This window comes from Sarcophilus harrisii, chromosome 6 (assembly GCF_902635505.1).
Source record: "Sarcophilus harrisii chromosome 6, mSarHar1.11, whole genome shotgun sequence".
In the NCBI taxonomy this organism is placed as follows: domain Eukaryota; kingdom Metazoa; phylum Chordata; class Mammalia; order Dasyuromorphia; family Dasyuridae; genus Sarcophilus; species Sarcophilus harrisii.
In genome coordinates, this window is record NC_045431.1 from 8,877,667 (window position 1) to 8,891,114 (window position 13,448).

A 13,448-nucleotide genomic window follows, 5' to 3' on the forward strand; every position below is an offset into this window, starting at 1 on the left:
GAGGAAAAGTTGAAATGGGGTGTTTGTGAACAGAGGATAAACTTTTATAATAATAAAAGAAAAATCTGTATCTTAGGTTAAAGAGTTAAAACCCAAAGACACTTTTCAGAGGCACTCAATTCAGTAACAAGTTTGTCCCATGTACTACAGAAAAATCCCAAATTTAAAACAGATTTTTTTTTTTTTGTAAACCCTTTGTTTGGAATCTGGAACACATTTTTCAATGGAAACAATGTTATAAAGGGTGACTAGGTTCCAAGGTTGCCTACAAAAGCCTACTACTTAATGCAAATGTAACAAATAGTGTATAGAAATGAAAAGAATGAAATCATGTTTTAAAGAAAGTTAAATAGTTTCCCCCTCAATATGAATGCTGGGTCACACACACACAAAATATGTGATTACATTTCTCAGGTACTTTTAAATCCTTTCAATAGCTTTAGAGGTTGATGGTAGTTAATGCTTTTACTCTGTCCAATTTTATCTTGAAACTTGAAGACATTTTTTTCTTAATTGAGATGTATTATACATATTATTCTTGATCACAATTGGGGTCTTTCAAAATGACAAACAGGAAGAGAATTAAAGTGATAACGAGAAAGAAAAGGGGGGAAAAAAAAATCACAGGACTTCAGATGTCCAAGGGTTCTGAGAAATCTAGTCCATCCCCCTCGTTTTAGAGGTCAGGAAACTAGGCCCAAGGCCTTTGATTCCAAATTAATGTTTCCTTTGCACTTTGCTACACTTGGGGAGAGGATTAAGCCATTATTTAACTATGTTCTAACTACTTACATTTAAACAAATGAACAATATAAACCATAAAATGTTCAAATTTTCAATCATTCCTCTAAAGCTTCCCTAGGATTCATGATTTATCCAGCCATTTTTATTGACTTCCATTTATATGGTCATAGAAAGAGAATACTGTGTTTTTGGTACTAGTTTGTTATTGATTTATGTAATTTCTTAATGGGTTTGTCATATTTTCTTAGACTATTCACATTTATCAATTTTGATTAGTTTATCAAATTAAATCAGTATTGAATTGTAAAATGTGTTAGGCACAGAGGTTGTAGAACTTGAATTGGGGTTAAGAAGATCTGGGATCAAGTTCCATTTGTGACCCTGAGTGAGCCATTTAACGTCTTATTGCAGGTAACTCATCAGATTACAAATTATAAAAGAGTTTTCTCTTGACCAATGTAGATTGATTTTCATCAGAAATCCCTGTGATCAATGACATCGAAGGTTCAAGCAAACAAGTTTTCTTGGTTTTGTTTTTTACAATTGATTATTTATTACAATTGATTCAATCACTGCCCCTTGTTGGGCATTTAGATTGCCTCCAGGTTTCTTTTTTTTTGGGCGGGGGAGTAGTGGAAAGGGAATACAATATATATATAAAATGCTGCTATAAAAAACTTGATAAAGAATTGAAATGGTAAGAGAAAGATAGGAAAATACACTGCCCGTATTGGAACCAGCTTTGGGGCTACTAGTTCAGGAATGCTGGAGATGGGCCCTAGAGAGAGAGGAGGCTCACTAATACCTCCCCTGTGAGTTTGGGCAAGTCACTTAAACCTAGTGACACTCAATTTCTGCATCTTCAAATGAGGGAATAGGACTAGATGATCCCTGGAGAGACCCTTCCAACTTAAGATATATGATCCTATGCCCAAAGTAGGGGTACTTAAAATCCTTATCTAAAAACAACAGCAACAAAAACCCTCTCTCCAGTAAACAATCTGATTATTCAAAGGGTATTAGCCAACCAAAATTTCTGTTATTTATTGCTTGAAGATCACAAGTTACTCTTTGGAAAATCAGACCTAACAATTCAGAAAAGTCAAACTCTAATTGAAGCAGCCATTTGTATGGAAACACTTCATTTACAACTCCTTTGAATTAACAGTATTTTTAAAAATTCTGAAAGATAAGGTCATAAATTAGGGTATAACGAAGAATTTCTGAATATCTTCTCTGTGGTAGTGTAACATAATATATCTTTTTATTAAATAAAGCTAAAGATGAATTCTAGTTAAAAAAGGAAAACCCTTTAAAAGGTAAAGAACATTGGTCACAACACTAATCTCAAACAATAAAAATATTTTACATTAATTTTTTCTCACAAAGAGAAAGAACTTAATTATTTCTTTTAATATCCTGATGAGATGTGGCAGGTAAGGAAAAATAAAGTTGAAAAAATGTTTAAAAACTGAATTTAAGATTATATAACTGAATTAAGGGGAGAGGCAACAATAGAAAAATTAAATAAATGCTCTTTCTATAAATGTAAAGCTTTTAAGATGGAGATCTTAATTCTGATATAGAGCACACTTTTATAAACAGACTTGAAGAGTAGTTATATGAAGATATTATGAACTGAGATAACTTCTAAAACTTTAATCCATTATTATTAATGGAATAAACTTCTAAGCCCAGGAAAAAATCACAAAAACTAAAAGGGAAAAGTCATATTCAGAAATTAAAATTCTCTCTTAAAGTCAGCTACTTAAAAGAGGTTGATTTAATTTAATCAACATACAACTTAAGAACAAGTTTCCATTTTGTTCTGCCCAATTCTGTAATATAGTAGAATGAGAAACAAATCACAATGGGAAAATGATATATGGAAAAAGAAAAGCCAAAAGCATTTTATTTGTTATTTTAATTAGAAATATTAAAAGAAATGAAGGAAAAAATATTACCTTCAAATAAACTGAGGTCTCTTCGTAGCCTTGGTCCATAAAGCCCTTCTAAAATACTTTCAAAACCTATTTTTTTAAGAGAAAAAAAAAAGAGGGCATTAACTGCTAGAAATATTTAATACACACACACACACACACACACACACACACACACACACACACACACACACACCCCCACCCCCACCCCCACCAAGGATTTTTTTTTTTAAGTATGGAAAACAATAAAATAGCTACAGTTTAGCACAGAATATGACTTATTCTTTTATTGGAAATGATTTATAACTACTCACAGTTTACTAAATTACCTCATAACCCATGCTACTATATGCTTTCTGGCTATCCCAGGGGTTCTTAAACTGGAATCCTTGAACCCCAGGGATTCTATGAAATTGGATGAGAAAAAAAAATTACATCACTATTTTCACTAATATTTCAGTAAAATTTAATTTTCCTTTAATTATTTTAAAGAACACAGGTTTCACCAGAATGCCAAGAGGAGGATCTATGACTTAAAAAAAAAAAAAAAAAGAAAAGAAAAAAAGTTGGACATTCAAACAGGTTTCACTTATTCCTGGACAATAAAAGTCTTAGAGTAAAATGTCATACGTAGATAATATGCTGAAGCTAACAATCTAGCAAATACTCTTAAGCTGGGAATTTAACAATTATTCGATTTTTCAACAAGGAGCATTAAGAGTAATATTATGTTCTACGTTATTGCACTGAGTTCGTTTTACTTGAGCTTTGCCATCTCAGATTATATCACCATGGATGATGCAATATATCCAAATTCCTTATTATTATTCTCTTCCACTCTTGCTTTTAACATAGCAACTCTTAGTGGCTCAAGGTGAGCAATTTGGAAGTGATAAGTGGAGAACAGAGAGCTGGTAATAGGAAGAATAGAACTCAGGAATAAGAATCAGTTTAAGTTTGTAGGTTTTATTCCAAATTTATGAGCTGATTACATTTTTCTATGGACCAAACCATGAGACAGCAGCAGGGAACAACTAAACTGCACATTCAAAGAAGGCAATCAGGATGATGAGGGATCTCCAACAATAAATACATGGAAGAATAACTGAAGGAAATGGGATTTTTAAAGTTAAAAAAGAAGATCAAGCAAAAAATATAATAAACTATTCTCTAATTTCTGATTAGCTGTCACACAAATGAAGAAAAAGATTTGTTCAGCGTTATTTCCAGGGGACAAAAAGGAATACCAATGAATAAGTAAGTTACACAAGGACGCTGGTTTTACACAATTAAATTATTATTTTCTAATGCAGGCTGCCCTATGAGTGAGCATTTAAGGAAGGACTAGATGGGCAAAGCGTCAAGTGTTTAAAAGAGACTTCTGAAATGGGTAGGAATTTGGCTTATAAATCTACTTAGCAATGACCAATGTTCACTAATTACCAGGGTACCAGGACAGTAAAATTATCACCTGAGATTCCTTCTGTGATAACATGGGATAAGACAATTCAGAGTCTGTTATAATACCGGCCCATTGAATTTAAGTTCTAAATAAATCCTTGGTTGTTTTAACCAAGGAGAAGACAGAAAAGAATACTAGTTCATCACCCTCAATTTCTCACTAAAATAGAATTTCCTTGAAAGTATGGAATGGTTTCCAGTCTAATTCTGGAATATAATTACAAGCCTAATCTTCTGCAATCAATCAATCTATAAGTCATAGAAGTAACCTGTAAGTTAACATACTCTGATATGGGGACCAAATATTAACAGGAAGGAAAATAATACAGGTAGGGCATCAATCAAAAACTTAACCCTAAAAATATGTATCACATGTTAAAAGCCAAATAAAGTGCTTTTCTTCAAAAAGCTCAAGTTCACAAGTTCATAGTTCATAAATAAACCCAATGTCAAAGAAATATATAGATATTAAATTATTTAAGCTAATAGAAAAATATGACAGATCACTAAAAAATAAATACTCCCCTCACATAGTTCCAATACACAGTGTTATTTAGTCTTAGAATATATTAACTTTTTGTTATCTGAGAAAAACCCTGCATAAATGTTATATTCTGGCAATTCATATGAGCTAAGGAGAAGGAGTGGGCTGAAGCTTAGTTAAAAAACTCATATTACCAAGCTTAAGATGTCAAAAAAAAAAAAATCATATCACCTCAAATTTCAGTAAAGCAGAAAAAATGAATAGTTCATCCTTTTTTTTTTTAAAACAGGTTTTACTATGAACCATAAACAAAAGTGTCAAACAAAGAATTCCATCTCCATCTGCTTAAATTAGGTTAATAAAAACAAAAAAACCAACAACAACAACAACAACAACAACAACAACAACAAAAAAGTTTAACATAGCTAATCCCAGGAGGATGAGTTGTTTCTAATTATAAAGTTATACACATACATGAAAGAATTAACCCGAGCTGTTTCAGTATACCCTAATATACCTTTCTTTCTTGTCTTTTGTACCTAATTTAAGTCTTGAGTGATTTGGCAAGTTCCATTCCTTTCATGTAGCATATCTCGAATACACCAAACCACACATTATTATCCGTTCCAAATCCGTTCAAATCTCATGTTCTTCAAGGCTGTCTTTTATGACCAGTTCTATCTTGACCTCTTCTATCACGATCCCATAATATTTAGGCATATAGGCTTAAAAAAAAAAAAAAAACCCAACCAAACCACAATCCTTCCCCCTCTCTCTGCATATGAATAAATGAATACTGCTAGGTATAGCAAGAGAAAAAGAGATTGTAATAATCATGATTTTTAGTCAACTGAAAGTGCTATTAATAGTTCAGTATTATATTATATATGGATTGTGGTGGAGGAAGAGAAGAAATGTTAAGGAACAGGCAAAAAGGAAACAACTCCGGTCCAACACAGTAATTATAAAAATATAATTTTGAGACAGACTGTGAAGCAGCTCAAATTTAAATATCACTAAAGTTTACAAAGCACTTAGTACATATTACTTCAACTCATCTTTACAACACTCCTATGAAGCCAGTGCTATTATTATCCCAATTTTAAATATGAGGAAACCTGAGGGTCAAAGAAGTTAAATGACTTGCCTAAAAGGTCTTCCTCCTATGTTTTAGCCACTACACTACACTGATCACCTAGCTAGCTAGCTATGAGAGAAGAACATAGGAGGAAGGAGTCATGGGCTCACAGATTCAAGAATGGAATTTTAATTTTAAGTCGTTTGGCTCAATACCTTCATTTCATAGATAAGGAAACATGTTCTGAAAGGCTGAATGGTTAAAGTTCATACTTTAAACAGGACAGTGGAACTTTCAACTCAGGTCCTCCTTACCATTTTTGCTTTGTCTCTACCATATGGCAAAGATGGATAATTTGGGAAAGGGATGGGAAAAAGATAAAAAACAAGGAGCTTTAACCTATTTACTCATCTGAAGAAAAGAGAGAGCCTCCATATATTCAACTTACAGAAATGGAAGATCTGGGCAGAGAGAAAAAAAATTCACTAGGTTAATTCTGCTTTTTATCAGTGACAAATTTAAAAGGCTCAAATATGCTTATCTAGCAAAGGACTCAAGTTATGAGGCAAAGATAACAAAGATTACAGTCATGATGAAAAGTGACTTCAACAAAGTAGGACACTGGGATGAATCTAATAAAATACATTTAATAAGCAGTCTGTCCAAAATATATCTGGGAGTTTTCATAGTATGAATTGAGAGGCAAAACCTCTAGAAATGAGATAAGTTCCCACTGCCTAAGTACTCTGGCCACCCCAGACCTGGAACACCGTATCCAGTTCTGGGCTCTACATTTTAGGAAGGATACCAAAAAAGTTGGACCAATAAAAATCTTGAGTTAGACTAATAGAACTAGAAGATGTTTAGAATGAAGAATAGAAGACTTAAGATTGAATGTAATTGGTCTTCAAGTATTTCAAAGGCTTATTATAAGCCTATAAAAAAGACATTACATTTGCCTGGAAAAATTCTAACAATGATAATTTCTGATGTGGTCCAGAGAACAGAAATGGAGAGGCGGGGATGAAATTGCAAATTTAGCTTTCCTAAATGGAAAACCTTTTTAAACAATTAGAGATATTCTCTGCAATATAAGACACTTCCAAGAGATTTCCAAGAAAAATGCCATTTACATCTAGAGAAAAAATAATGAAGTCTGAGTACAGATAGGAAAAAAAAAATGTTTCATGATTTTTTTTTCATTTGTTCTGATTTTTCTTTCACAACCTAACATGAAAATATGTTTAATGTGACTGAACATGTATGACCTATATCAGACTACTTGCTGTCTTGGGGAGGGCCAAAGAGGGCAGGAGGGAGAAAAATTTAGAACCTAAATCTTACAAAAAAAAAAAAAAAAAATGTTGAGGGGCAGCTAGGGGGCGCAGTGGAGAGAGTACCATCCCTTTAGTCAGGAGGACCTGAGTTCAAACCTGACCTCAGATACTTAACACTTCCTAACTGTTTGACCCTAGGCAAATCACTTAATCCCAATTGCCTCAGGGAAAAAAAAAAAAAGGTTGAAAACTATCTTTACATGTAATTGGAAAAAATAAATATATTAAGCTAAACAATTAGAGTTATTATTAAAAAGGAAATTGGGCTTCCTCAGAAAAATGATTACAACTGTTATTTATGTAGTGTTTTAAAATTTGCAGGGCAATGGCACCAAGGGTCTTCAGGTGATGATGTACTATTTAATCAGGTAGTATAAAAAGATTTTTAATCATATATACCAGTTGGGCTAAATGGCCTCTACAATTGCTTCAATTCTGGCATTCCAGCCTTCAATTAGTTACAAAGAAAAAACTCTAAATTTTTAAAGACTAAATTATTAAAAAGGAAAAAGAGGACATTTTCTCTGTGGTGCGTAATTACAACACTCCCAAATATATTTAAGACTCTTCACTCTGAAAACTTGAAAATGGATAAAAGTAAAGACATTATCGAATGTCCCACACGTCCCTGTTCCCACCCCCACCCCCACCCCCCAGCCCCACACCTCCTTCCTCCCTCAACCTTCTCCAGGAGTTTATCCAAAGAAAAACAACTACAATAAAACCAGAAAAGCTTGGAAATTGCCTCATCTAATTAAGGCTTATCTTCTTGCCAACAGTTTAAAGTTCAAGCACATTGGCTAACATTTACAGAAAAAGACAGGGAAAGAATATGAGAATCATCACTTCAGGAAATGGCAAAAAGTTAAGAGGTAAAAAATGAATTTTCGGAATTCTTGGCTGAGACTGAACTACATTAGAATGATGGACATCAAATAGATGCAAAACGGCAAAGTCTTGCCAACATATTTCTCTAGTAATTTATTTTCACTATTGCCTGGAGAACTACTATAATCAGATTCTTGAAAAGCATGGTACCTAATGTGCTACATGTATAAGGATGTGAAAATGTCACGTAAAAGGATGCAGTCAGGAAAAAAGGGTGGGCCTGGCCAAGTATGTATATGGAAGAGATTCTATGCTAAAAAGTGGCAATTTTAAGAGTAACCAGAAATCAGTTTTTAAGATTCAAAAGGAAAGATAGTGAGACAATGGTAAAAATTACAGGTTGAATTAATTTGCCCAATGGACAGAGAGAAAGAGGGAACAAGAAATGAGAGGGAAAAAGAGAAAGAGATAAAAACAGAGAAAGATGGGAAGAGGGGAAAAGGGATCAAAAAGAGGTAGAAAGAAAGGAAAGAAGGGGAGAGAGGAGGAGGGGAGAAAAAGTTAGGACTGATATGGAGGCAAGTGGGAAAACAAACAAGCGTTATTCAAATAGTTCTTTTGAGTTCTCCTTTATTGAAAGTCTTCAAGCAAAGTTTAGATACTATCTACCTCACAGGTATACTAAAGACAAATCTAATACTTAAATAAGAACTGGACAAAACAGCCACTTGGTATTATTTTATGGTTGAAACTACATCATAGAATAACTGAAAAACTTTGAAACTTTGAAAAAAGAACAATGTGTCTGTGAAGAATTCTGAATTTGATTCTCAGACCTATTGTATTCCTTTCTTAAGTTTTTTTGTTAAAAAAAAAAAAAGAGCAAGCTTTTTTGTCTGGTAATGAAACACTAGTAAGTATTATTTTATTCTGTCAGCATTTAGAAAAAGAAGCAGTGACATCTAAGAAATCAGGATGGATTTATTGGGAACAAAATCGATCCAAGATATTGGTGGAACTGGGAAAGGAGGGAGGTAACTTTCTACCTGCTATGGAAAGCAAAGAAGCTAAAGTGTAGGCATAGGAGATTCTGAGTTAACTTTGTCCTCAGGTAGACTGATCTGAGACCCAACTGTTGGCCTTTGTCAGCAAGAGTATTTTTAGGGCTTTGTCAGGGACTCTTGAAACCTAAGGGAAACTGTCTTGCTTGCTGACAGCTTTTAATTTCCTTGACAATGACTTTTACTTGACATTACTTTCAAGGGGCACAGGCTCTTAGAATGTTTTTGGTAAAGGAAATGTTTATTCTAACCCTCAGACTCTGGGTAATTTATTATACCACAGGTGAACTTTGACTAGGACACAGATAACGCCAAACTCTCCCCCCACTCCCCCAACCTCCCTGCAAAGTGACTAGACTTGTAGATCAGGCAAATTCTACCAGTACCAGTATACCAGTATATACCAGAAATGGTATACTTGAATTTTACCAACTAAATATGATAAAGCTTCTTAAGAGATCCTTGTGAACCAAGTAGGGAAATATAAGTTAGAAAATAAGAGAAACTTGGCTGAATGAGCAGAGTATGAGTTGACAGAAATATATTACCTACCAATAGCTAGGTCTGAAATTATATGACATTGCGTTCAATTTTATCAATGACCCATATAAAAGGCAGAGATGACATGTTTATCCAGTACTCTGAGGACATAAAATTGGGAAGGAGACACACAATGTTCTTCCCTCTCTCTCCGGGCCCCAGCTCTCTCTTCCAAGTCTAATTACCCAACTACCTCTATAGCTAATTCACTTGCATGGACAAAAGAGAGTACCACCCCATAAATGGGAAAAATCCAGCATATCCCAGTTTGCCATCCCTTCTGTAAGATTCTGAATCCTCATTTCTTTCTTCCTTGTGAGATAGGCCAGGTAAATTTTCATGGATTCATGAGAACGCTGGCTTATTTTTAACCATTTAAAGATGAGAAAAACAAGGCTGTGAATGGACCAGAACCATTCCACTGGGGGAGCAATGAACTGCACTTTACTTTTTAATTCTGTGAGTTGGATAAAGATGATAAGATTTCAGAGATGAACTGCTACAAGTACTACACACTATAGTTGGAGCAAATATTTCAGATGAGCAGCTAACAAGTACTGAAGACAAGAACCCAAGAGAGTGCCTTATACCTCACAGAATTTGTCGCGGTTTGGGAAAAAGCACAAGAGAAAATGAGCCATTGATTTCCACAATAGAATGGGACCACAGTGTTCCTTCCTAACTCCCTCTTTTTAGAGGTCCCCTTCTCCTGAAGCACTTCTCCATCCCTTCTTTGAGCACAAAACTACCTGATATCAGAAGCAGGGCCCTAGAGAATGACCCACTGCCTCCCTTACCCTTTTGCTCTGCAATCTGAGGAAGGAGTGAGGAACCACTTGTGAAGACTTCTCCAATCTGCCAGGAGTTTAAGGGTAGTTGGACTACCTTTAGCTCCCTTGACCTCCTCTAGAACTCTAGGAAGCTTCCTCCCCAGTAGCTTTTGGGTAACCAGCGTCTTCCCAGGAGAAGGTCAGAGAAGGGCTTGCAGGATGGAGGCATTGTAATCATGAAATTTAAACATGGTAGAAATATATGTTAAATCCAATATATGCATAATTAACTTCTGAGCACTGTTAACAATGGGAGGACTCCTTTGGCAATCTGTGAGATTACTAATAACTCCATGAAAAGTAAGATTTAGTGTCTAAGATTCCCCATATTGATACCTGCAGACTTAAAAATATTCAAGCTGACAATTAAGGGAATATCTAACATCCTAGAAAAAAGAGATTTTAAGATTGACTTCTGTATCTTGAAAAAAAATTTAAACTGACATTTGTAAAAGTTTCTGCTGAGATTCATAATGAACTAATGTCATATTCCCAAAGAAATTAATGTATTGCAAAGTTAGTCACCTGGGTAATTAGTTTTCTAACTCCTCATGCATGATTCTTTAGGAATCCAAGCATATCCTGAAGTGCTTTTGTAGGCTCTTGGAGAAACCAGAGTAACTTCTCTGCCAAAGTCAGCTTAATTAAGATATCCCTGTATCAGGCTGCTCTGTGTTAACTGTATATGATTCATTTCTGTATATGCCCTAAACTGGCCTTTTCTGACATCACTGCTTGCCTCTTTATAAAGGAAGACTACTTGAGGTATAAAAGTGATTCTTTGGGAAGATATCTTGATAACCTATCCTGAATCAGTACCAGCTAAAAATATTGGACTCCTGAATGTGGGTCTGTAAGTACAACTTGCTTACTGCTCTCAGATGATATAGAAAATGTATAAAAGGAAAGCGTCGGTCATTATGTGAAATTTAGTGGCTTTATGACTGGTATACTTAAAGTACATAAGTTAAAAATTCGTCTTTTTCCCATCTGCGGTATAGCAAACAATTCGGTAATATCTTGCTGTTTTATTAGAATTTTATTATTTGATCCATCAATAAACATTTAGTGGTTTAAAACGCAGGGAAAAAAAAAAAAAACCCAGGGAAGATTACAGTTATTCTGTGTTATTCTATGCAGTTCTTCTCCTCATAAATCTCCAATTGGAGGATCTCCTCAATTTGCTAATAAGCCACAAAATATGAAAAGACCTAGGGAAAGGCTTATCAGTACAGTCCATAGCTCCATTTATTGTCTCTTTCTTTCTTACATAACTCAATGTGTCCTTTTTTGACCATATATTTACTACTGCATCAAGAGAAATGTGTCTAGAATTAAGAAGATGATAATACAGCTGTACTCAACCTATCCAATAGCAGACATTTGGGATAAGATGTTCAGTTCTAGGCATTTTTAGAAAGAATTTTAACAAAATGAAATTAATCCAGATAATGGCAATCAATGCCATGAAGCAATTGGTGGATGGTCTGGGTATATTTAGCCTAAAAAGGAAAAGATTTAAGGGAAGAGTTCATGAGAACTGACTTCAAACTATGTAGAAAAGTATATAGATTTGTTTTATTTGGCCCCAAATGGAAAGTGTAGGAATAATAAAGTTGTAGAAAAACAAATTAAGCTTGCAATGAGAAAAAATTTAGCAATTGTAACTATCTGAAAGTGGAGAACAGCTGGGTGCCTTGAAAAATGTCTCCATGCTTTTATAGTAGCTTTACCATCTCCTCTGCCTCCAAGCTCTCCTGGTTTTCTTCAAGATTAATTTCAAACTCAGCTCAATCTTCTGGAAGAAACCTTTTCTGGTCTTTACACATGTTGGGGCCTTTCCCTCTGGCAGTACCTCAAACACACTCCGTTATCTGTATATATTTAGTTATTTACATGTTAAAATCTAAGCTCTTTGAGGTCAAGTATTCCCCTCTCTTTCTTTTGTGTTCCCATCACTTAGCACAGTGTCTGGCATATAAGTGTGTAATAAATTCCTGCTGCCTTGACAAAGTGAGAGGTCTATTTCTGGACACCTTCAAGCACTGAGTGGATGATCACTTGCTGGGAGTACTGCACAAGGAATACCGGTTCAAAAATAGGTTCAAGTTTTGAATTCCCTTCCAACTCCAAGATTCTGAGACTTTCTTCTCAAACATCCAATGGGCTGCTTCATACAAAAACAAATAACCATCCAGTGTGTTTCCAGCGGAGAGACCGTTACCAATGTGTACAAATTAGAGGGAGGTTGATTTTGGCCCAATATAAGTGGAGCTGTCTAAAAATAGAATGGGCTGCCACCTTGCATAACGACTTCTCAGGATCTTGTAGAAGGGATTCACTTTTTAAATGACTGGATAAAAACCAAATTTAAAGGCATGTATATATACATAGGTAAACAAGTATAAATGTATGTGTACACACACATTTTCAGAGAGAGAGGTATGTATAGATAAAAGTATCTATACATAAACATACGGTCAAGGGCTTATAAAACTACTTTCTCTTACTTCAAATATTTCAAAGAACTGATTCAAAACCCCTTTACTGGCAAATTGCGATTTCTCCATAACTTAGTACCTGGTCAGGCAAAATAATAGGGAAAATAATTCATCTTCTAGTAGTCAAACTTCTTGTAAATGTCTTTCTGTGGTAAGCCAGAAAGCAGCCTATTGAAAGACCCATTTTTGAAGCCTTTTTAAAATGTGAATGTGCACCTCACTGACAAAGCCTTCCAAGGTCAATTTCCCACCATTAAGAAGTCACAGAAAAAGAAGTGTAGTAAGGGTTCTCTGTCTTACTTTCCTATGAATATTCATTAACTGGCCAATAAAAATATATTATGGACTATAATTTAAATCAGGTGAACAGTGATGATCAAATTACACCTCCTGATATTAGGGCCAGATTTCTACTCCATTAATTTAGGAATGACCCACAAACATTTTATTCATTTTGTAGCTATCTTGAAAGGGACTTTCCCCCCTTTCTATTATTGCTCTTGAATTTTATGGTTGTTATTGTTATGCAGAAATGTTATTGATTTATTATATATATACATATATATATATATATATATATCATTGGTCTATTTTATAGCCTGCAAATTTGCCAATGCTAATAAATATTTCAATATCTTTGCTAA

General features: G+C 34.5%; 1 protein-coding gene across 7 annotated transcripts in view; it reads right to left on the reverse strand.

Moving 5' to 3' along the window:
• Nucleotides 1-13,448, reverse strand: part of LCORL (ligand dependent nuclear receptor corepressor like) — a 146,040-nt gene that overhangs the window by 96,198 nt on the left and 36,394 nt on the right. For all 7 annotated transcript variants that reach the window (XM_031943321.1, XM_031943317.1, XM_031943316.1 and 4 more), the window contains exon 2: nt 2,709-2,774. In XM_031943321.1, the coding sequence (XP_031799181.1) occupies nt 2,709-2,774 (66 nt within the window). The remainder of the gene's footprint in view (nt 1-2,708; nt 2,775-13,448) is intronic.